Source organism: Sphaerodactylus townsendi, linkage group LG08 (assembly GCF_021028975.2).
Source record: "Sphaerodactylus townsendi isolate TG3544 linkage group LG08, MPM_Stown_v2.3, whole genome shotgun sequence".
NCBI classification, from domain to species: Eukaryota; Metazoa; Chordata; class Lepidosauria; order Squamata; family Sphaerodactylidae; genus Sphaerodactylus; species Sphaerodactylus townsendi.
The window spans coordinates 6,338,413-6,363,099 of NC_059432.1; the positions used below are offsets into that span (position 1 = coordinate 6,338,413).

Below are 24,687 nucleotides of genomic sequence, written 5' to 3' on the forward strand. Positions count from 1 at the left end.
ATCCAGTTCACCATTTCTGCCTTCTCCCCCAAAGCAGCAGAGCACTTTCTTTGCATTGGGAAGGTTCTGGGAAATTAGAGTTGCGGCCTCTGAGTTGGGGAAGTCTGGGGAAGGGAGGAACCTATGAAGTGCAGCGTTTGGGGGGAAGAGCTCAGAAGGAGCGGGATGCCAGAGCCCACCCCCCCTTCAAAGCAGCCATTTTCTCTAAGGGGAACTGATTCCTTTCATCTGGAGATCAGTTGTCATTCTGGGAGAACTCCAGGCCCCACCTGGAGGTTGGCATTTCTCCCCAGGATCATTCCCAGACCTCTCTGTTGATGCAGGCTCCCTGGGAAGATGTTCTCTCTGCCTCCAGACCAGACCAGTCTGAACGCAAAGAGCTGGACGACGTGGAGCCTGTCTTCGCCCCAGGAAAAAGCAGCTGCAACCGGCAGCCTGCGGGCAACTTTCCAATTTGCAATCAGGATCAACTGTTTCCCATGAAAATTAAAATCATGAGCATTTTGCCCACATCCAAACGTAGAATTATTTGGAGCTTCTGATTTGAACTGGATGTGACATTTTCACTCCAAGTGACCAGCCTCAGAGTCCTGTGATCCGTGAGTTTCTCTTGCAGGTGCAATAACTCCAAGGCCTGTTCCAGACTGGAAATCTTTGATGTATGAGTCATCCATTTAAGTCTTTCCGGCATGAATGGGAACAGTGACAGGAACCTGTTCAGGGATTGTGGCCTCCCCCCTCCCCCCCTGGCCGTGTATATACTGCATTTCTGCTAAACAAGAAAAGAACAAGAATCGAGATGAGAGAAAATAGGCTAAAAAACAAAAAGCGCCTTTTCTTCCACTTGGTTCTTTTTCTGTAAATGTATTGTTTATTAAACCAACAGAAAACACAACATGCAGCAGGTATTTCTCCTGATTCTACGGCAAAACGGCCGGCCACCGCCGCGTCCAGCTCCCCCAGGCAGGCTTTGTGCTGGTCTCTGGTTCTGCACAGTCACGGGAGTGTCGGGCCATGAATTATTAAATCAGTGCTTCGTGGTAATACATAATTTCTTATCAATTATTCATGCTAATGTGTGTGTAGTTTACTTAATTGTGTTATTGACGATCAAAAGTAATTTCCTGAAAATCCTCAAGGACAGAAAATTTAATCAGCATAACTACTTTTCAGATGCAATGCTGTTACGTATTCTTAATTTGCGCAACAGTTCACTTATTTATGTACTTTTCTGGAGGAAAAATGAGTTTAATCAAACCATTAGAAAAAAGAGTGAGTGTATGCAAGGGCCAAGTTCACCTGAACGAACAGTAATTATGCTGAAATGAAACTGAGATTGCCTCTATTTGGCAACGCCAGGGAGTGGGGACACTTTTGGAAACAGAGATCCAAATGCTGAGGGGATGGTTAAGAGGGGGGGGGGGCTTTTCTTCCTGGGGTGACTTTGCTGGCAAGGAGCATTCTTCCTGTTGATCCTCAAACAAATGCTTGAGAGCACAAGGGGGAGCAGGAACCTGGCTAGAGCCCCAACTCCACCGGGACCCCCACCTCGCTTGCCCACTCCTGCTGTTTCCTCTCTGCTGGGGCAAGTGTTCAGCACGGGTATAAACAAAACCACGTCCTCTTGCATTTCTCCTCTTCACTGGGTTTAGGCCCCTCGGAAGACCCCATATTATGAAAAACAGGCTACCATCGTCAGTCTCAACAGCACGTTTGTTCCTGTGGACGACTCTGAGCCAAAGAGAAGGTCTGCAGGGGGGGCTGGTGCATCCTCAAATGGCTAACGTGGCTCTTCCTTAATAATACAAAAGTGTCACTTGGCAGCCGAAAGGCTGTGGCTGCACGAGTCTGAGCTCTTAGGAGCAGAGACTGGAGCACCATCCTACCTTCTTGATCAATGTAAATGTAAAAAGCAACTCTCTACAAAGCCACCAAAACATTTCAGGAAAGTCTGGAATCTGGGACAGCTGCTACAACTGTAACAACAGGAGACGGGCCCAAGCCTTCACGCCAATGGGAGACTCCTCCGGTTGGGGTGGGACGTAAACGTGCCGGGTTTCGGCAAGGACTGAGGGGACGTGGGCCCCTGGGTGTGGTGGGAAGGCTGTGAGGTCTGTGGATACAGCCACAAACCAAGCCACCCAGCACTTGCAGCAGGTTGCATGGCTGCTATCCCTTTTGCCCCACAACTGACCGGCCAGCTGGAGCCTCGTGGGCAAGTTTGACATTCTGGTTTTGTTGCGATGTGGGAGGAGAGACAGAAAGGGCTCCTAAGAAAGTGGGCGGAGCAAAAGAGGGCGGCACCGTCCCACTGCCAAAGAGAGATGGTCTAGAAATTCTGTCGCTTTTTGCTAAGCTGGCCCCTCCATGCCAAGAAATCTAACTAATGACCCCAGACTATTCATTGTCTAGGTCGGGGCCCCCAAAATGGTGTTTGAGGGCACCATGGTAATTCTGACATTTTTCCTCGTAACCTCCAAGTGCCTTTTGCCCAGCAAGTCTTCTGATTGGCCATTGTGCAGGGTTCTTTAAAAATGTTGCTATGGCAACGGCTGCCACCACAGCACAAGCGTCTTCATTGTGTGACTGAGGGTCAGCCACAGCAGCCATTCTGTAGCTGGCTCCACCCCCTGGGCCAGCCATTTTGTGTCTGAGTTGTAAAGGTGCCTGCAGGCTCAATGGTGTTGGGGAACCCAGTCAAAGGGCCCTTCTGCACACCAAATGTCTAATGGGTTGTAGTTGGGATAAAGTAACTTATTTTCCCATTGTTGCGTTCACATGCATGCATCCATGCAGGCAGTGATAGGAGGCCATGGAAATAATCCGGGTTGCTGTTACGCCTTCGCACGGAGATGCATCAATTTTTTAATTTACTTCCCATCTATGCGTAGCTACGCAGGCATACACGACAGCCATGCTGATGTGTCACGATACGACTATCTGCGCCTGCATAGCTATGCAGATGTAAGCTGCAAAAATTTTAAAAAGGAAAACAGAGGTGAACAAAGCGCCTCCTGCCCGGCCGTTCACTCACAAGCGGCTGCAACCTGGGATTTTTGAAAAGACTCACTAGTTGCGTGATTCTCAAAAAAACCAGTTGGGGGGAAATAGCACAGGGCAGACTCGTTTTTAGGGGGGGGGGTCCGGGATCTGTGTGACGTTCCACCCCAAAACGTTTTTTTAACCATCCTACACCCGTGTTTATTGGCCTGTGCAGAACAGGGCTAAGGTCTGGTCTAGTGTTTTTATTAACTCAATGCGGACTCTTCAGAACATGTTCAGTGCCCCAGAAACGTAGCTAAAAGGATCACCTCCAAAAGAGAAACGTTGCCTGGAATCAGCACCCAAATGCCAGAATGTCCACTGTGAATGCATCGAGTGGCACCAGAGATTGCTGCCTCTTCTTTAGTCCCAGAGGAAACAGAATGAATGGTGAGGCTACAAAACCAGACACCATGGTAAAGATGGCGGCGTCTCGGATTCCTAGATGTTCTACCCCAATGTTTTGGAGAAAACGGCCAGGGCCACTGGCCACTCAAAGACAACACCCTGGGCTTTCTGCATCTCTATGAGTCATTGCTTGGGAAATGGGGTGTGTGTGTGTGTGTGGGATGAGCTATGAGGTCTTTGCAGGGACAGTCCAGGCCAATGGCCCATCCTCCTGCACGGGGCTTCCTCAACCTTGGCAAGGGTGACTTCTGCCTGAGACTCAGAAACTCCCTCCTGAAATCTCAGCCTCCAACCTGAAAGTTTTGGTGCACAGAGAGAACCTTCCTTGGGGTGTATCTACCCTCTTGGGACTGTATCGCCATGTTCTCTGAATGGAGGGGAACATGTGAGGTGGAACTGAGGGAACCATCTTCCCCAGGGGCTCTCCAGGTTCAACAGAGGCACTGAGCAAAGTTTCTTTCATTGATCATTTTCCAGCAGGACACCCTTGCTTCAACTAGACTTCAATAAACAGAACATCTGACGGAGCCAGGGGACTCAGTGGAGCCTGAGAAACACAGTAAAAGAGAGAAGGAAAGAATGCCAGCACTTGTCACTTGGTGGGTTAAGTGTCTCCCAGCTGTCCGCAGAGGTGCTCTGGAGGGAGGGGGCATTGGATTCATGGCTATGTGGCAGGAGGGACTTCAAACGCTTTTCTCGCTTTTGTTCTGGTCCATGGCAGAAGGAGGTTTGTTGTCCAAGGCTGTCTCTGAGCCAGGCTTCGCCCCTGGGGTGGGGCTGGGACTGCTCGATGCCAGAAGGTTGGCTGACTGGAGCACCGCCTCCGAATGCTCCCGTGCTTTCATGCGCAGGGCGGCCACACTTGCCGTGCGATTACTCTGGCAGCCGTATGTGGGGAGGAAAGAGAGGCCCATGTGGTCAGGAACACAGCAGGAGCACAGAGGGCCACCTGGAGGAGGAAAACAAAACACAGACACCCCCACCGATGGAACTGTCAACACTGCTGGGGCAGACTGACGCTGCCATCCTCAGCTCCACAGATACTCCAGGGACCTGCCTGCTGACGGACACCCCCAAGTGAGGATGAGAGGGATTTCCATCCAACTAGCACCCAAATGTAGGCAGCTCTCAAGCAGCCTAATGCTGAACCAGACCCTTGGCCCATCAAGGCAAGTTTTGCCAACTCAGATTGGCAGCACTCTGGTCCAGGGTCTCAGGCTGAGGTCTTTCACATTCCCTGCCACCTGGAGATGCTGGTAGTGAACCTGGGACCTTCTGTGTGCAAGGCCGATGCTCTTCCACGGAGCCACAGCCACCACCACCACCCCCCCCCAAGACATAAGTGAAAGGCAGGCACAGCATAGTCTGGGACATCCCTGAGATGTGCTACACCTGGTCCTAGGGCTGGGGACCCCTAGGACTCTGAGTGGTGGGCTGGATGGGTGATACTGGCTGCTTGGAATGTGGAAGACCTTGAAGCCAGTGAGGAAAGATGCCCCTTCCCACAAGGGGCGGCTAGTCGGTGCCACCCAAGTGCTGCAGTGTACAAAGCTTCAGCAGGGCCCCCCAAGTCCATCTGAATATTCACCACCACTGAACATCTCTTGTGCTGAAGACTCCATGAGGAATCACCAGAAGTCAGCTGTGACTTGATGACAACCTTCCATCCCCACCACCTGACTCCACAGGAGATGCCATGAGAGACACCTGCCAGCAGTGCCCAAAGAACGGCCAGCAGTCAGAAGGAGTGGATAGCTTAATACTTCACTCAATCACTAGTGTGAACAGAGTCTACGTGGGGCCATTAGACAATACCCCAGGCTCCAAAAATATACGTCAGAGTATGCAACCGTTCCACAATTCACGCCAATGAAAGCTTCTCTAAGCTCAATAGAAAACCCACAATGAGTTGCCAGCATCTAGTAGTGTCTGACCAATAAATCTTCCAAGGCTCATGGGCATGCAGATTAACAAATTGTCAAAGCCAGATACTACTGGATACTTGCAGCTCATTGTGGGTTTTCTCTTGAGCTTAGGGAAGCTTTCATGGATGTGAACTGTGGAATGATTCTTTGCTTTGACGTATATTTGTGGGGACTGGGGCAATAGTTGTCTAATGGCCCCACTTGTAGACTCTGTTCACACTAGTGATTGAGTAAAGTATTAAGCTATTTAGTCCTTCTGACTTCTAGCCATTGCTTGTGCATTGCTCACAGTTTTGATTACTAGTGCACAACTCCTCCACCTTTATATTCTCTATGGGTGATTCTGCATAGGCCAAAAATAACGGGTTCAGGGGAGTGAAAAAAAGTCTTATGGGGGAGAGGTTCACACAGAACTCACCCCCCAAATACTTCTAATCTGTTATATTTGGCTGAACCTGGTTTAAATGAAAGTTGCTAAATTGGTGACTTTTTTCATTCAATCTGGGTTTTAGTCGCTTCCTGCTTTCCTGTGTGAACTGCGGCAAGAAGGAACCATTCTGTTCCCACCCCTTTCTGTCCGCCATTAGAGTGGATTCTCTAGGTGGTCGCCCTGTTGAGCCGGTAAGTGGGTGGGGGGATTCTTGAGTGGGGAGATTCTCAGGTGCACAGTTCTCAGGGAAGCACAGTGCTTCCTGTGCGAATCTTGCCACCTCCTGCCGTCATCCCAGTGATCCAAAATGAACAAAACACAGAAAATGAAAAGTGTAATACAGATACTGAAATGCTTCCACAAAAACATTTAACTACTGTATTGTGTTCTTTTCAGCTTGTTTTCCTCAGTCGTGATAGACCCTGGAGCCTTCCACACAGCTCATTCATAAGGAGCGTAACTCATTATGAATGAACCCGTTTCCCCTCTCCCCCCTTGCTCATGAGAAACTCATCCACTCAGGAAGTGGCAGCAAATACTGCAGCTCCTTCACACAGGGACTTTTTTTGCTTTCCAGGAAGCATGTGTAGCTGTGGAGACCTCCAGGGGACCTCTGTGGCCACACAGAACTCAGGCAAAAAAAGAAAAAAAAGAAAAGTACCCCCCCCCCCCGCCCCTGCAACTGAGAATCTCCTCCATCTGAACACAGTGGCCGCCATTTGAGGGGATTTTCTACAGAGGCCACTCAGATCGTGGATGGAGCGGGGAGGGGGGAGGGATTGGACTCTTCCTGCTACTGTAGTTTGCACAGGCAAGCAGGGAGTGTTTCAAACGCAGGATTTTGCAAAAAGATCACTAGTTTTGTGATTTTTGTAAAACCTGGGTTGAAAGAAATATAACAGGCTGAGCCCGTTTGGGGGAAGCTCTTCCCAGAAATGGGATATTTTTCTTCCTCAGCCTGTTATATTTGTGCTGTGGAGAATCCACCAGTGATGCCTTGGCAGGCGCTGAATCCTCTCAAGAAAGGAGCTTGTGGCCTAAGATCAGGTCCAACCTTTATCAGAAAGGGAACAAGGGAGCCTATCTCCAATAAATAAAATGACTCTACCCACTTGGCCCATGCACGGGCCCATGGCTGGCGGCAGAAGCGTACCAGGGGCAAATGGCGCCCGGAGACAAATTGTCTCCAGGACGCCCCCCAGGCTGTACCTGCCTCCCAGGCTCTGCCCCCCAGCACCCTAGCTCTGCCCTTGATGCCCCAGGCTCCACCCTTACTGCCCTCGACCCCGCCCATGTCACCATGGACATGGGCAAGGTCCAAGGTGTCCCACCCCTTCCTGCTCCCCAAGCCCTACCCTTAGCTTCAGTGCTTATAAAAGAAAGTATCTGAGGCCGGGATTGCAGTCTCTTCTGGCCTGCCTGGAGGGGAGGTCAGAAGAGACTGCAGGCTGCCAGCTGGGAGCCCAGCCGGCAGGGGGGGAGGAAAAGAAGGTGGAGTCCAGGGTGGGGTTGAGGGCACTTGGAGGCAGCAGGAAGTCCTGCTGCCTCACGTGCCTCGGAGGGGGTTGAGGCACGTGAAAACGACGAGACAGCAGAACTTCCTGGTCACGTGGGGGGCCGATTTAATGCCCCCCACATGACCAGAAGAGTGGTGCCTGGGGACAAAGGGTACCCCTTGTCCCTAGGCAGATACGCCTCTGGCTGGCGGAAGTGGAAAAGCCCCACCTGTGGCATGGGTTAGGCCGGGTAACAAAACAGAACAAACAATGGCACCACAACAACACCCATCCTCACAGCAGAAGGCAGCGGAGACTGCCTGCATGAGTGACTGTACTTGGGATGCAGAAGCCAAGAATGTCCCGACCTGGAGGAGGCCAGCCCAGGCATGGCCCATGGCTTCGCCCTGCCTCAGGACAACGGAAACTGCTCAGAGAGCTCCCAGGATCACGCTGCTGTGCCTTACTTCCTGCTCTTAGGTTCACACAGCAGAAATCACATATATTTATTAGCAAGGTGACACATTGGAGGAGGAGGAGGAGGAGGAGGAGGAGGAGGACGAGGACGAGGAGGTGGTGGTGGTGGTGGTGGTGGTGGTGGTGGTGGTGGTGGAGGAGGAGAAGTAGTTTGGATTTATCCCCGCCCCTTTCTGTCCTGTAAGGAGACTCAAGGGAGCTTACAAACTCCTTTCCCTTCCTCTTCTCACAACAGACACCTTGTGGGCTCAGTGGGGCTGAGAGACTTCAGAGAGAACTGTGACTAGCACAAGGTCACCCTTCCTTCATGTGTAGGAATGGGGAAACAAATCCAGTTGAACAGACAAGAGTCCTCCACTCGTGCAAAGGAGCAGGGAAACAAGTCCGGTTCTCCAGATTAAAGTCTACCGCTCTTAACCACTACAGAGGTGGGAGGAACTGGTTTCAGGACGGTGGAGCTCCGCCTAATGAGGCTAAATCAGTGCATACAAATACTGGAGTCCTTGGGGTGGGCTGGGGGGAACAGACTGTTCCATTCCAATGTCTACAGCAAATATGCCACAAGGAAGGTTCCTCCCTCTCCTCCTGGTAGACGTCACACAAAGTGCGGCATGTATTTTTCACTGACGAAAATATGCTAACCGTTTCCCAACATTGCCCATCCACTTCCTTTCCCCCACTAACTCGCCTTGAACTGTGATGAAAGGTTGGGTATAACTGTTTTAATCATTCGTTCGTTCATTAATAACAGCATTCACAAATGCATAAAGCAAAGGCGCATGGCAGGCATACATGTGTGTGGCGCACTGGGGAAGAGAAGCTCAAATGTGCTGTCAGAGTTTTGTGAAAATGCCTCCAGCACCACAAAAAAAACCAAAGACGGCATCCCCCCGCGCCGCCCCCCCCCCTTGGTTTGCAGCTATGGTTCTTATCACACTGAGCTGACCCCAAAGGACTCTGAACAGGATCAGCAGAATTAGAATTACATCTCCAGAAAACAGAGATCAGATCCCTGGGAGAAAATGGCCGCTTTGGAGGGTGGGCTCGAGGGCACTGTGCCCCACAAAGGTCCCTCCCCAAACGTCACCCTTCACGAATCTTCTCGAATGTTCCAAGCAGCAATTTGCCTCCCTCACTGTGAATACGGCTGCAAAGGAAAAGCTTTCTTAGTTCCTCAGTTCGTGGTGTGTCCCCCCCCCCCCAACTTGGCCGCTGACTTGGGCATTTGCAGTACCAGATGCTGCCCTGCAAACCCCCCCCCCCCCGGTCTTGTATTCTAAATTAAAACACACAATTAGGTCTCCATTAGGTTACAGCAGATTCTGCAGAATTGATCTAAAGCACCTTCCCCTGCTCTATGACATCATCCTTGAAAGGCTGGGCCTGGACATAAATACTTAATGTAATAAATACAGTCTGAAATATTTGATCCACTTGGCAGTTTAATTGATCTGCTTGGGAGAGACTGACAGGAAAAATTAAATTAGTCCTGCCTCGACTCTGCCAAGAGCATATTTCGATCGTACGATGTACTCGGGCCATGCTTTGCTTCGCAAAGGGAATCCTTCCGCACAGACCCCACTTCAAGGGGGCCAATTAGGGGTGGATTTGCAAGGAGATTAGAATCAGCTACTCCAGGTGGTGAAATTCCTGGAGATCTGGGCGTGGAGCCTGGGGAGGCCAGGGGCTGGGGAGAGGCGGGACATCAAGGCTGCAGGGTCCACCCTCCAAAGTAGCCATTTTTTGTCCCGGGGAACAGACCTCTTTAGTCTGGACAACGACTGTAATTCCATGAAATTCCAGCCCTTACCTGGAGATTGGAATCCTGAAGTAGATGTGCCCTTGGCTTCACACAAAGATAAAAGGAGGACTCAACTTACTTTACTGAAGACTAAGGCCGAATTCCCACTGAAAATTTAATCTAGATATAACCAAGTTTCAAAAGAATCAACACCTTTTCATCCAGGTTCCAACATCCTCACTGCAGCATGTTTCTAGTGAAGACATCTAGGCCTGCCCCTTGGGGGTGTGCCTGATGTTAGGGTGCAATTGTTAAGCTAGCAGCACCAAAATTTCAGAGTATCTTTAGGAGACCCTCCTGATGATACCACCCAGGTTTGGTGAAGTTTGGTTCATGGGGGCCAAATTTATGAACCCTCAAATGTGTAGCCCCCATCTCCTATTAGCTCCCATTGGAGTGTTTTTCCCCCAAAAAAGGTATGTGTATACAAGCAGGTCCAGGAAAATCCTGTAATTGTGGGGGACGGGGGGGGGGGGGGGGAAATGGGACTGATCTGTGTTCTGCAGTTCGGCTGTGAGGAGATCTCGAGAAAACCTGGATATTTCGGGTGACTCTCCCAGGATTAATCGCCAGTGAGGAAATCACCACTGTGGGTTAAGCTTTTTTTCCAGGTTTTTGCACTTCTTTCCCACCTTCTCATGCCCACACCATAGTAGTTTCTCGGGGCCATAATTTCAGAATTTTTTAAAAAATTACATCGAAAAATGTACATGAAATTGGCCTGGGGTAGCAAAGTAACACTAGACCAAAGGAGGCAGGGGGGAAAGCGGCAGGCCCCCTTTCCAAATGGAGGTTGCACAGAAGCAACAAGGAAGTGGCCTGTGGGCAAAATGATGGATTGGCTCAGCTAGAGATACTTTGCAGGAGGAAAATCCCTGTGTGACCAAAAAACCCCAACAACAACCCGAAAGAAAAGCTGTCCTGCAAAGCAAACAGCCATGGGGTAAGCAGTGCGTGCAGAAATGGCAATACTCTCCATTCCACTCCAGTTTGCCATGATGGGCGCAAAGCTGCCTGTCCCTTGTGCTCGTGTATTTAGTGTGTGAAAATTCACTGCAACTGCCTGTGACCTCTGGACTCAGGGGCCTGGGTGAGCTGGACTCTGCTTGTTTCCCATGAGCCGGGGTTCCAAGGCCCTGAAGCCTGCAGGCCCGCCGGTGCTCTCGTGTGTCCGCAAGCAGAAGGGCCTGACTTGACTCCATACATTTAATAAGAAACTTGAACAGGATAAATGGTTCGTGCCAAATTGCATTTGGAGGCTTCTAAGACTTGGACGTCTAATAGCATTTTTGGACTCGGCAGGACTGTGCCTGGCTCATCCCATTTTTTAGGAAACTAAATGCTGATTAACTTTGACAAAAGGTTCACTTGTGCCTCTGGGTTTCCTTCCGTTTGTGGCTTTAATTCATAGCATAATGGCCCTAAAAGGCAGGATTTTCTGGTCAAGTATATTATCCTCACATTCATAACTTCAGGGCATTTTGCGTGGTAGGAAAAGCAAAGAAAAATTAACCCAAGAACCCCCCATAGTCCAATAGGGGAGAGTATTTGCTGCTTTATTGCATGCTCTGAACACCATTCAAAGTTTAATTCTCTGTTAAAGACAGCAGTAAGTCATTTTCACCCATGGGGGCCACTAAATGCCACAAAAAAGTCAGGCATCCCTTTTTAAAAGAAAGATAAAAACAAGAAGAGCGGGATAAAGATTGCAGGAACAAAACGGGGTCCAGACTCCGCCTGTGCAGGGTTTCCTGGAGGTTTTAAGGATGCTCCCGAGTCTCCTCTATATATAGCGTTCCCACAGGACTCACAGGACCCCTCTGAGGCCGCTCCCCAAACCCTACCCTTCCCAGGCCCCACCCCCAAATCTTCAAGAATTCCTCAGCGTGGGCTGCCCTGATTACGCACAGGAGTCTCACGGGGGGTGGGGGTGCTTTTGAGCTTTCAGAAGTTTCGTGGGGTGTGGTGGTGTCATCTTTGAGGAGAGGTAGACCAGTATTTTTAAATTCTAATGGAAAACCTATAATAAGGAGTGATGATGGAAGTGTGTGTGTGGGGGGGAGGGGGTGTCTGAGCATTTTGGAAGCCGAGAACGACACCCCCCCCCACACCCCTTGTTTTCATTCCCCCCAAGTAACAATAAATTGCTACCTACTTTGCATGGTTGCCAGTTCTGTGTTGGGAAAACCCCAGGAGTTTGGGGGGTGGAGCCTAGAGAGGGCATGGTTTAGGAAAGGGAGGGGTCTTGGCAAAGCATATGGTCACTGGGTCCACCCTCCAAAGGAGCCATTTTCTCCTGAGTATGGAGATACCTTTGCAGTTGCAATTCCAGGGGATCTCCAGATTCCACCTGGAGGTTGGCAACACTACCACATTGGACTGTGACAGAAGAGCATTACAGGGCAGCTTTCATTTCTCCTCACTGCAGGGTCTGGAGAAGACCCTCCTGCAAAGGGTCGCTTGTTGGAAGGAGATGGCCTGGTCATGCGTCTGACTGATACACCGTAGGTTTCTCCTATTAACATTTGTTAACAGGAGAAACAAAGTCAGAGAATTCTTTCTTTCTTTCTTTCTTTCTTTCTTTCTTTCTTTCTTTCTTTCTTTCTTTCTTTCTTTCTTTCTTTCTTTCTTTCTTTCTTTCTTTCTTTCTTTCTTTCTTTCTTTCTGCCTGCCTGCCTGCCTGACTGACTGACTGACTGCCTGCCTTGCACTATGTTGGGAAACAGGGTCCAAAATTTTACAAACTACCCAAGATATGAGTTGGTGATATTCTGCTTCCCAGTTTCAGATACTTTCCTGCTCCTGGCCATGCAGGAGGGCGCTCAGTTGCTGTCTGCCTGTCTCGCTGACAGTTTCCAAGCACTTCTGCTGCCAAGTGGCTTTCCCACTGCCTTATACTGAGCACAGTGACGGGAGGGCTATAATTGGAGGCAAGGGCACTGGATCTTTTCCCCGCAGCCGCTCGGGAAGCTCGGAGCATCTCAGCCTGATGGACATCCACACATGTGCGCCTTCCCAGGGAGCAAGGCTGATGACTCTGCACGGAGGACTGAGTGGGCCAGCAGCTGACTCCTTCTTATGACAACCCAACCAACTTTGTTAACTGGCCGGAGCCCTGCATTTGGGTCCCCCCAGGCTCTGCTTCCAAATTTCCAGACTGGCTACTACCCTATTTCCATCTTTGTCCTCTTGGCAGGTACAGATTATTTACCGACATCTATGAATATTCCCAGAGCAGGAGGACCCTCCTTCCCTTTCATATGGTGAAACTGGCAACATCCCAGACATCGTGATTCGTCACACACACCCTTGCCATGTACTGAGGCACAGCATTTGTATTCCAACATAGCCATGTTCTGTTTTACTATACAATCGGGCTGATTCATCACTCACCTCCTGAAGTCACCTCTCCCATCTAAACAGAATTAGAATGAATGGAAAGGCACGGTGCTAAATCAGGACCTATCGTGCTGCGTGCGCCCAACGAAACTCCACTCACGGAAGCCGTTCACTGCTGCCATAAATTTTGACACTTTTTAAGGTGCTCCCAGGCGTCTGTTTTATTTGCTGCTACAGGCCAGCCTGGCTCCCTCCCTGGGCACTTTCTAGCATCGAACTGGTCTTCCAAATGCTTCTCTTAGCAGCTAACCCCTGTGCTTTCATAACTCCTTGATGCAGCAACCTGTGTGGAAGAGACCAAGGCTCAAAGGCACTGTTCCCATTGCACATTGGTATAATATCTGTCCCAGGTGTGCAAGCAGATGGTATTGGGGCTTGACAAGGGAGGAAAGAGTCTAAGTTGATATCCTAAGCCTCTCCAGTCTGTTCCTCTCACCTGATGCCAGAAATAAGCCTGGCTGAAACTGAAGCCTTCTCCTAGAAATAAGGGATAATGTTAAAAAAATGATGCTCCCCCGCATTTTCTCCAGCCACCCCAATAAGCCACAGTGTCACACCCCTAAACTGTTCAATAACGAGACTCTGAATTCAGATGATCTCGTTATTATGAAGCAGCATCAGGGAAAAGCATTTAGACTTCTACTGCCAGAACTAAAGGTTAAGCGCCAGAACACCTTCCATTATACCCCCGCATCATGCCCCTCCACGTCACACAACATCTCCCCTGGACACACATTCCCAAGGGTGTTTGGACCTCCTCCAGTCCTAGGGTCCAGAGAGAGCATGGCCTTCACCTAGGTCAAAACAACACAAACTCCCCAGTGGGTTGAGGATGGCAACAGCTTGCAGATGTCTGAAAAGCAAATTAGCCTTTGCCTGGGAAACAGAACTAAAGCAAAAGTAGGCAGGAAAGAGGGAGGAGGGGAAGAGGAGCCCACATCCCGGCCAGGAGAGATGGCAGGACTGAACCAGAACTGGGCAGATCAAGAAACACAGTCTGTTCTGCACAGCACAAAAAAGTAAAGTCAGATTCTGTAACTTTTTAAAATGTATAATCATTTATATTCATTTATATTGAATAAAAATATATAAACCAAAAAAAAAGACATCTGTGGGACCTCTTAAAAAGAGGCAACTGCCTTTTCCCACTTTGCACACCCAAAATAAGATGTCCAGGGTATGTCTTAAAAAGAGGTGGCTTTTCAGACAGCAAAGGCATCAGAGGGGGAAAGAGGCGGTTTCCCGCCCAACCATTTTGCTTTCTGAACAGCCAAGAAAAATAAGACGTCTCCCGAGTTCTGCGTTCCACACAGACAGGCAGCAGACGTCTTAAGGGGGGGAAGTGCACTTTGAAGCATTCTCCAAAAAAGATGTCTTGAGCTAAAATGAGGCGTCCCAGTGAGGTCTGGGGAAGAATGCTGTGTGGAGCGCCTTCCCGGGAAGCCTTTTTTAGCATCCCCAGGATGTCTTATTAAGAAGAAGAAGAAGAGTTTGGATCTATATCCCCCCTTTCTCTCCTGCAGGAGACTCAAAGGGGCTGACAATCTCCTTGCCCTTCCCCCTCACAACAAACACCCTGTGAGGTGGGTGGGGCTGAGAGAGCTCCGAAAACTGTGACTAGCCCAAGGTCACCCAGCTGGCGTGTGTGGGAGTGCACAGGCTAATCTGAATTCCCCAGAGAAGCCTCCACAGCTCAGGCGGCAGAGCGGGGAATCAAACCCGGTTCCTCCAGATTAGATACACGAGCTCTTAACCTCCTACGCCACTGCTGCTCCTAAGGGTGTGTGGGATGGACGTTGGGTTGCCAACATTCAGGGGGGCTTGGAGAACTCCTGGTATTACAACTGATCTCTCCAGACTTCCGAAATCAGTTCCCCTGGAAAATATGGCTGCTTGGGAGGGTGGGGTCGATGGCCACTGAAGTCCCTCTCTGCCACAATATTCAAGGTACAATCAAGACAGCTCGTGCCATACTTCTAGAGAGGGAAATAACATTGGCAAATATTTAACAAAATCTTATTTAGAAATAGCTGATAGGCCACATCTCCTGCTTTAGTGGGAGAACTGCCAGGCATCCAAGGCTAATGGGAGAAAAATGGGGAGGACTTGAGGGGCATTATTAGTGTCATGCCAGCACGTGGCATCACCTATGGCAATATACATTAATGACATCATTACATCCGGGTGAGATCTGCCAGACCTCCTGTTGCCCACTGTTGTTCCAAGTGGAGATGGGAGGAGTGACGTCAGTGTCCCCACTACGTCACTTCCTGGAAAAACCTAGAGTATCACTAGAGTTTCCAGAAATTCCTAGACCTACCCTATGTCACTTCTGGATTTCCTCAGGAAGTTTGGCACACAGGACATCGCACCCTCCATGTCCCCGCACCATTGGCCTGGCAACCTTAGGCAGGGGTGACATTCAGCCAAAGCCTAGAGTCACCCAGCTTTAATATTGTCACTTCCTGTTTTTGCAGGCAGTGACATTGCACACTGGTGTGACACTGACATGCAGTGTCCACTCCCACCTCCTCCTTAAGATCATCATCATCATCGAATCTACCATGCTAAGTAGGATATTGGGCAACAAGTGCTCTCCAGCAGTTCCAGTCTTGGGTGAGTGTTTTAGCCTCTTCCCATGCTGCCTAGGGAGGCGGGAGCTCCCCCTCTCTGGCAGTCTTCAGACAGTGGCTGAACAAACACTTGCCCCGGGTGCTTCAGGCTGATCCTATGGTGAGCAGTAGCGGGTTGGAGTTGATGGCCTGTGTGGCCCCTTCTGACTTTATGCTTCTTGGATCTTGAAAATACTTGTCTCCAGTCAAAGAAAATAAATGGAGCCCCTTCCCTCCACTGGCGTAGGAGGTTAAGAGCTCGTGTATCTAACCTGGAGGAACCGGGTTTGATTCCCAGCTCTGCCGCCTGAGCTGTGGAGGCTTATCTGGGGAATTCAGATTAGCCTGTACACTCCCACACACCCCAGCTGGGTGACCTTGGGCTAGTCACAGCTTCTCGGAGCTCTCTCAGCCCCACCCATCTCACAGGGTGTTTGTTGTGAGGGGGGAAGGGCAAGGAGATTGTAAGCCCCTTTGAGTCTCCAGCAGGAAAGAGGGGATATGAATCCAAACTCTTCTTCTTCTTCTCATCCCTTCATTTGAAACTTGACTTTGGGCACGGCTGTGCAATGACCTCACACTTTATTACATCTGAGTTCCAGATAATCGTGTTGCCAAGGAAGCCTGACATCCGGTTGACACTGGGCAGCATGAGGCGGAGGGAGGAGCAGCCTGCTGGAAAAGGCCACGCAGTTTCCCATTCCTCAACTACGCCTAGAGGAGGGGGGCAGTCATTTGGCAAAGCGGGTCTCCTACTGGGGGTCCTGGTCAACAGGTTCGGCATGTTTTCATATTTGAAAAACTTGAGCAACCGCTTTGCCCAAAGATGACAGTGAGGCCCAAGGCATCTGTGTTCTCAGCGTACCTCTCCTTCAACAGAGCATCTGTTTCTCCTGGCAGGGAGCAACAGGTCCCATGATGTGCCTTAAAATGAGGGCTGCCAATTCCAGATTGGGAAATTTCTGGGGGTGGCAGCTGGAGCCTGGGCTGAGTGGGGTTTGGGGAGGGCAGGCAACTCGGGGGGGGGGGAGGGTGCCTTAGAGTGCACCGTGCAAAGCAGCCCTCCAGGGGAGTGGACCTTCGTCGTCTAGAGATGAGTTGTAATTTTGGGGGATCTCCAGGTACACCCGGAGGTTGGCAACCAGTCGCGAAGCTACCAGGGGGCGGGGGGATTGCGCCACGCACCGGGCGCATGGCGTTGGGTCACGTGGGGGGCGGGAAATTCCCCTCTGACCCCTCCCCCCTGGGCCCCCCCCCCCCATGGCGCTTCCCCCACACACTTACTTTAGCAACCAGAGCAGGCTGGAGAACTGGCCTGTCTGTCGCCTTCCAGGCTGCAAAGGACCTGGTGGGAACTACATTTCCCAGGAGACCCTGGGAAATGTAGCTCCCACCAGAAAAGGCAGGCCTGTTCTCCAGCCTGTTCGGTTTTGCTAAAGTAAGGGGGAGGGGGTGGCGCAAAAAAGCCAGAGTGCGCACTGGGTGCACTCTGGCCCAGCTACGCTTCTGTTGGCAACCCTAAGCTGTCAGTCTCTGGCCTGCTTCCTCTCTTACTCATGGCAGCCAATCAGCAGTGCCTCCTTTGGCCTCCCAGCCTGAAGGCTCTCCACAGCAGAGCATTCTGGTCTGCGACGTAGAGAGGTCAATTCCACGCAGCAGATGCATAACAGGCTGCAGTCGTGATGAAGGAGCCTGTTCTCCTGTTTTCCCGCTCCCGTGCGTGCTGTGCAGGCAGTGACTGGAGCCCACGGAAACAATCCAGGCTGCTTTTGCGTCTTTGCACAGAGACACTTCCCTCCATTTTTTAGTTTCCTGCAACACATGCGCAGCTATTCTGGCATGCAGAAACGAGCCCCCACAGCCATGTGGATCATCCCACAATATGATCAGCTAAACCTGCGCGTGTGCAACATGCAAAATAAAAGAAGAAAAAGAGGCCCCTCGATGATACGGCTGGCCTCCACGCGGGCCAGGACCTTTACAGCCCTGGCCCCAGCCTGGTAGAACGCTCTTCCACCAGCTGTCCGGGCCCTGCGGGACCTTACAGAATTCCGCAGGGCCTGCAAGACGGAGTTGTTCCGCCGGGCCTTTGGAGGTACCAGCCGTTGATAGTGCCCCCTCCCATGGCCTTTACATCTGTGCCTCTGTTATTCTGGGATTTGCTGTCCTTCCCTCCTTGAAAGAGGGTTTGGAAACGAAATTGTCAGACGCCATTTTACAAATTAACTTTAATTATTGTATTTAGTCTCTCATTTTACCGCTGCTTTTAAAGGTTTTATCTGTTTTTATTTGTATATGATGATTATCATGTTGTACACCGCCCAGAGCCCTTAGGGGATGGGGCGGTCTAGAAAACTGAAAAATAAATAAATAAAATAAAATACTGCGGAGGGTGTGGTGGAAAGGAGGGAAACCAAGTGCCTCCTGCCTGGCCGTTCTCACGGGAGCGGATCCAACCCGGAATTTTGAAAAAGGATTGTTGCATCAGTGATTTTCGAAAATCCCAGGTTGAGGGAAATAAAATGGAGCAGGGTTGTTTTGGGGACAGGACCTGTGCCAAGTCACCCCCCCCCCCCACCCTGGTTTATATAGCGTCCTACACCCGTCATATTTGTCCTGTGTGGAATCCACCAGAGACTAGCATTGCTATGTGACTTCCGATAGCCACCAAAACAGAAATCTGTGAGCTCACAGCTGACCTGTTACTCTCCATCCCACTAGAAAGGTCATTTCCCTGAGCAAAGCAAGTGCCAGAGAGATCCTTTCTGCAGGGACTGTTAGAGCAGAGGCTAAGCAGCAGATAATGCAGTGCTCTGCCAACACTGAGACAGGCTTTATCTATAGAATAATAGAATCACAGAGATGGAAGACACCCCAAGGGCCATCAAGTCCAACGCCCTGCAATGTAGGAAGATACAATCAAAGCGCTCCTGTCAGATGGCCATCCAGCCTCTGTTTAAAAACCTGCAAAGAAGGAGACTGTCAAACAGCCCTGATGGTCAGGAAGTTCTTCCTAATGTTCAGGTGGAATCTCTTTTCCTTCACTTTGAACCCATTACTCCTGGTCCTAGCCTCTGGAGCAGCAGAAAACAAGCTTGCTCCCTCACCAACATGACATCCCTTCAGATATCTCATGTCACCTCTCAACCTTCTTTTCACCAAACTAAACATACCCAGCTCCTTAAGTCTCTCCTTGTAGGGCATAGATTCCAGAGATTTTACCATTTTGGTTGGCCTCCTCTGGACCTGTTCCAGCTTGTCAATATCCTTCTTGAATTGCAGTGCCCAGAACTGTACAATCTAGACACTATACTCCTATTGATACAGCCCAGAATTGCACTGGCTTTCTTGGCCGCCACATCACACTCATGTTCAGTTTGTGGTCTATTAAGATTCCCAGATTCCTTTTGCATGTTGTCAAGCCACGTGTCACCCATCCTATATCTGTGCATTTCATTTTTTTTCTGCCTAAGTGTAGTCAGAGGCATAGCTAGGGAAAATGGAGCCCGGTGCAAAATCTGACCCCCCCCCAGTATTGGCGGCCACCCTCCCGCATTATGACCAAAGAATGATTTTTTGCACCAGGTCATCTCAAAGTCCCCATAACATTATAGAATATGCCCCCACCCACAAATCTGAACACAGCAATGGGCCATGCCACACATCAGAAATAAAAATTTTGACAACATTTTCAAAATGCTTTCAAAATGTTTAACACTGTTATAACACCTTAAAGTGTTTTAAGTGTCATATGACTTAAAATGCTTTCAAAATGTTTTATTACGGCTGTGAAAGTAACTGGCTGGCCATTGTGTGTTGACAGGATGCTACACTAGATGAACTACTGGTCTAATCCTGCAGGGCTGTTTGTCACTGACTTCTTTTTTTAAATAAAAAAGTCAGATGAAATATTTTGTAAATTACCTGAAAATTACCTGTAAATTACTCTTCCATGAAGGATCCATACTACTTTTCCCCACATCTATACCTATACTATTCAGACTCTACCATATAAAGTTGCCATTTTCTCCTTGTGAACAGATCTCTGTGCTTGGAAATCAGTTGTAATTCCAGGAGATCTCCAGCCACCACCTGAATATATGACTTGCACTCCTTAGCTGTCTATTATGTATATGAAATTCATTCCACTATCTATAGTGAAAAACCACATTATGCACTTTCTTTGAGAGACACAGTATTGTAAAATTATATGCCGAAAGCTATACCAAAAACAAAATAGCCACAGGCAACTAAAATAGTAAGGAGGAAGACTGGAAGGCATAAAGATAGATTTTTTTCAAGTAGAATCAACTATGCAACACTTACATCACATACATGTACCTGCATAACTGTTTTAACTAAATGGCTTATGCAACTCCATTTAATAGCATAATATAAAAAAACTACTAATTAAAACTTTGCAGGTTCAATTGTTCAAGTTTCATGGCTGAATGCATTCTAACATCTGTGAGATTAATTTGTAAACTCTTCAGATTCTGAATCTCCTGAATCTAGGCTGCCTGTGTGCTGTTTGCATAATACATTTTCATAGTGCTAAATCTCTTCCCACTCCCCCGGTTGGCTCCATCCCATTCCCAGCCTTTTGCCAGTTTTCAAGCCCACCCCCGCTCTCATGAGGCAGAAGCCTCTACAAAACTGAAAGTAGGAGGTCATCTTTTCCTTTAAAACCTACCTCCCCAATGTTCAGAACTTACGGCATGAAGCCATGATCTCCGCTCCATTACTGTAGCCATTTTTGTGAAGGGCAGAAGCTATTTTATGATCCTCTGAAGATGCCAGCCACAGATGCAGGCGAAACGTCAGGAGAGAATGCTGCTAGAACACGGCCATACAGCCCGGAAACCACACAGCACCCAAAATATTTAGGGTTTTATTTGGCTATTACTGTAGCCATTTTTGTTAAGGGCGGAAGCTATCGGCTGCAGAAAAGAGACATAAGTTAGGGATCGCCTGCCAACTCCTATCTTGTTTCACAAGTGTTCAATGTGGAAAAGATACATACTCCTCTTCCCTCTTCTTCAATTGTCCTGCTGATCACAGAGAGAGGTCTATGGGCAAGGCGGGGGGGAAGAAGGAGGGGTGGGGGGGGCAATTTTCCGGGGAGGCATGTGACCCCCAAGGGCTCCACCTGGTGCACCAATCCCTGCCCCGCCCCTGGTGGCTACACCTGTGAGTGTAATATCTTACATTTATCTCTGTTGAAATTTTGTTTGTTTTGGCCCAGTTCTCTAATCTGTCCAGGTCATTTTGAATTCTGACTCTGTCCTGTGGGGTATTAGCTACCCCTCCTAATTTCGTATCATCTGCAAATTTGATTAGCATGCCCTCTATTCCATTATCCAAGTTGTTGATAAAAATATTGAATAGCACTGGGCCCAGGACAGAACCCTTCTCTCCAGGATGAGCCCTTTGAGTTCTGTCAGTCAACCAATTACAAATCCATCTAATAGTAGCATTGTCTAGTCCACATTTCACTAGCTTACTTGAGAGAATATTATGGGGCACGTTGTCAAAAGCTTTACTAAAATCAAGCCATGCTACATCCACAGCATTCCCTTCGTCTACCAAGCTTGTGACTCTATCAAAAAAAGAGACAAGGTTAGTCTGGCATGACTTGTTCTTCAGAAATCCATGCTGACTTTTTATGATCACAGTATTCCCTTCTAAATGCTGGCAGACCAACTGTTTAATGATCTGCACCAGAATCTTCCCTGGTATTGATGTCAGGCTGACTGGATGGTAATTATTAGGGTCCTCCTTTTTCCCCTTTTTGAAGATGGGGATAACATTAGCCCTCCTCCAGTCCACTGGGACTTCTCCTGCTCTCCAGGAGTTCTCAAAGATTATAGCAAGTGGTTCTGAGATTACTTCTGACAGTTCTTTTAATACCCTGGGATGTGGTTCATCAAGTCCTGGAGATTTGAACTCGTATAAAGTAGCCAGATGTTCCTGCACTACCTCTTTATTTATTTTGTGCTGCATTTCTCCTACTGTATCTTCTGTTTCATTTTCCCCTGGATGAGCACCATTTCCTTTTTGGGAAAAGGCTATTCCTTTTTGGGAATAGAGGTAATCCCCAATGTTGATACTAGAAGCCAACCAAGGTGAAGGGTGTTGGCAGATGGTCTTTTATCGATTGTTACTAGTATTTTTCAAAAGTCAAATATGACTTGTTCTCTGTTACAGGCTGAATCTGTATGTATTCCTTAAAGACCACTATTCTGTAAATAAATTAATGCAATATTAATCCCATCCTGAAAATCCTAATGGAATTCATCTTTATAGTATTTGGAAGTGTCTGTGTGATTAAACCTGGCAGGGTTTTGAAACTGTGAGAGCGAAATAGCAGGTTGGAAGCCCTACAAGAGTGAAAAGATTATGTTAATGCATATTAATGGAATATATGTGGAGAAGTTGTTTTTCCCCTCTGTTCCCCTTGTAAGAAGAGATTGCTAAATAAGAGATTTCCAGCTGTGCAGTAGGGAAGTTAAAATGGTTGTGCAAGTCATTAATATTGCAATGAAAACTAATTAAACCTTGAGCTACGAAGAAGAGCTCACTGGAGATTTGGAAGGAGGAAGCACAGAATTTGGAGGGCTTTTGTGGAGTTAATTTCAGCCCTTGGAGTGGAGTTGCAGACCGAGGAGGCTGCTGAGCTGCACAGACAAAAAAATGTGTGGGCAGGTAAGGGAACTTCAAACAAAATCCACTCCGGGAGCCTCAGCTTCATGCATTCTTTCATTCCACTCTGTACTGTTGCCATGCTATATTATGGGACTGCCCCTTGCCAGTCAGCCTTGTGTTGCAAATGGTAACCCAGTTTGGTACCATCTTTCCAGAAATAATTCAGTCCAAGCAAGCCACCTGGATGGGAAGGGGCTCCTGTTCACATCCCCTCCCTTCCCCACTCGAGGTCCTTCGTTCTTGCACAGACAACATTCGGACAAATAAAGTGCCTCCTGCCTGGCCGTTCGTCCTCCAAATGCTAACAGCGCCAGGGTCTGAGTGGGGCAACAGCCTGTTTTCATAAACGACTCTTTATTTGCCAAGCCAGAATCCTGGCTGGAGCCTTCCAGCACGGCAGCAAGACAAAAGAGCCCGCTGTGGCCCCTGCTCCCCCTCCTCACATTCTCAGAGTGAGACGCTTTCCCAGCCAAGGAATGAACACCGGCCTCCAAACTGTCCAGGGAAGGGCTCACGTTACAAGGTCTGGAGCGCAAGAGCCCAAATCAGGCAACTGTGTTCTTGGGATCGTCCTTGAATAGAGAAAGCCTGACCTAAATTTAGACAGCTGAGTTCACACTGACCCTGGCTTACAAGAACTCTGCTCAAAAACAAAACATACCCGTTGCCTCCCCGAAACCTGCATTGTGCCCCAGATCCCCAGGCTTGATCCCCAAATCTCCAGGAGTTCCCCAACCTGGATCTGGCAATCCTACTCCCCCATAACCTGCTGGCAGCCAGGAGGGACGTGGCAACCTGAGGTGTGATTCTAGCCGTGGTGGCGAACCTTTGGCACTCCAGATGTTATGGACTACAATTCCCATCAGCCCCTGCCAGCATGGCCAATTGGCCATGCTGGCGAGAGCTGTAGTCCACGCATCTGGAGACATAAGAACCACCACCCTCTAGATTCAAATGGCCCTCTTCAGTGTAGAAGACAGGGAGCATGCTTGGCATATAGCCTTGGACAGAGTATTGCCAGGTAAAGATGGCATCTGGCAAAGAAGCGCCCAACTGCAGGCTGGGAAATCCCTGGAGATTTGGGGGTGGGGTTTGCAGAGAGAAATTTCAGTGGCACATTTATCCCATTTAATTTACTCTCCAAGCCGCCATTTTCTCCAGGGCAACTGATATCCTTTGTCTGGAGCCAAGTTGTAATTCCAGAGGATCTCCAGCCCGCACCTGAAGGCTGGCAACCATGCTCACACAAGATGGGGATTCCAAAACGTGCTTTCATTGTTGTTTGCAAAATGGCCGCCTTCTGTCCCTCAGAGAGGTGAATGCAGATGTGGCCGAATGACCTGCAAATAGCCCTGAATAGACAAGAGATTTTTTTTCAGGGGACATTTCTCTCCGACATATTTTTTTGGCTTGAAATTGTTCTCAAGTGACAATTCTGGGACAGCCTTCATCTCAAACCCAACACAACTTCACAGGGGACTACTGTCGAGACCGCATCACCCCATACGTCCCTACGCGGCCTCTCCGATCGGCAGAGGCCAATTTACTGGTGGTCCCTGGCCCCTCAGCGATGCGGTTGGCCTCCACACCTGCAGACCCAGGACCTTTCTGACCTTGGCCGGCTGACCTGAGATGGGCAGCTCTTCCTCCAGCTGTCGAGATCGCTGCGGGACCTTAGGGAGTTCGCCAGGGCCTGCTTAAAGGTGAGCTGTTCATGGGCCTTTGGAGGAACCAGCCAATGTCAGGTGCCCCTTCCTTGGCCCATAACATCCTGAGCCACGCAAACATCCCTAATGAGACTGCCATGTGCCTCCCTCTACCGTGGGGAGGAGGGATTTTATAATATTGGAGCGGCTGGGCCATGCACTTATATCTTGATTTTAGCCTTAGAATTTAAACCTTGGAAGTTTTATCGATATTCTCACAAATGCATTGGGAATTTTATGGCTGCTTTTAAATGTTTATTTACTTATATTGTGTTTTAATTGTTGTACACCGCCCAGAGCCCTTTGGGGATGGGGCGGTATAAAAATCAAATCAAATAAATAAATAAAAATAAATGATTGGCAGTGGCTTTCCTTACCAAATATTGGGGGAGCTGATAAACGGGGCAGAAATATTTTGAGATGACAATCCCCACCCCAGGCCAGTGCCAGTGTCTTGGGAAGACCATTTGTACCCTTGAAAGTAGTTCTATACACAGAGAAATCCCGCTCAGCCGTCCCCCTTCTCCTTTGCTTGTCTGGGCCATGTGGCTTCCTCCATTTCCAGGAGCACCTCCATGTTTTGCTTTGTGTAGAAACTGGTGGGGAATTGTTTTGAGCTGCTGTAATCCTTCACATGGCTATTTTAAGGAACGGCACGTTCTGACAGAGCACAGGGACAACAACAC

General features: G+C 49.0%; 1 protein-coding gene across 1 annotated transcript in view; it reads left to right on the top strand.

Moving 5' to 3' along the window:
• Nucleotides 1-1,784, top strand: part of DRGX (dorsal root ganglia homeobox) — a 67,720-nt gene extending 65,936 nt beyond the window's left edge. The window contains exons 8-9 of the mRNA XM_048505875.1: nucleotides 324-441; nucleotides 1,653-1,784. Of these exons, the coding sequence (XP_048361832.1) occupies nucleotides 324-441; nucleotides 1,653-1,784 (250 nt within the window). The remainder of the gene's footprint in view (nucleotides 1-323; nucleotides 442-1,652) is intronic.
• Nucleotides 1,785-24,687: the final 22,903 nt, after the last annotated feature.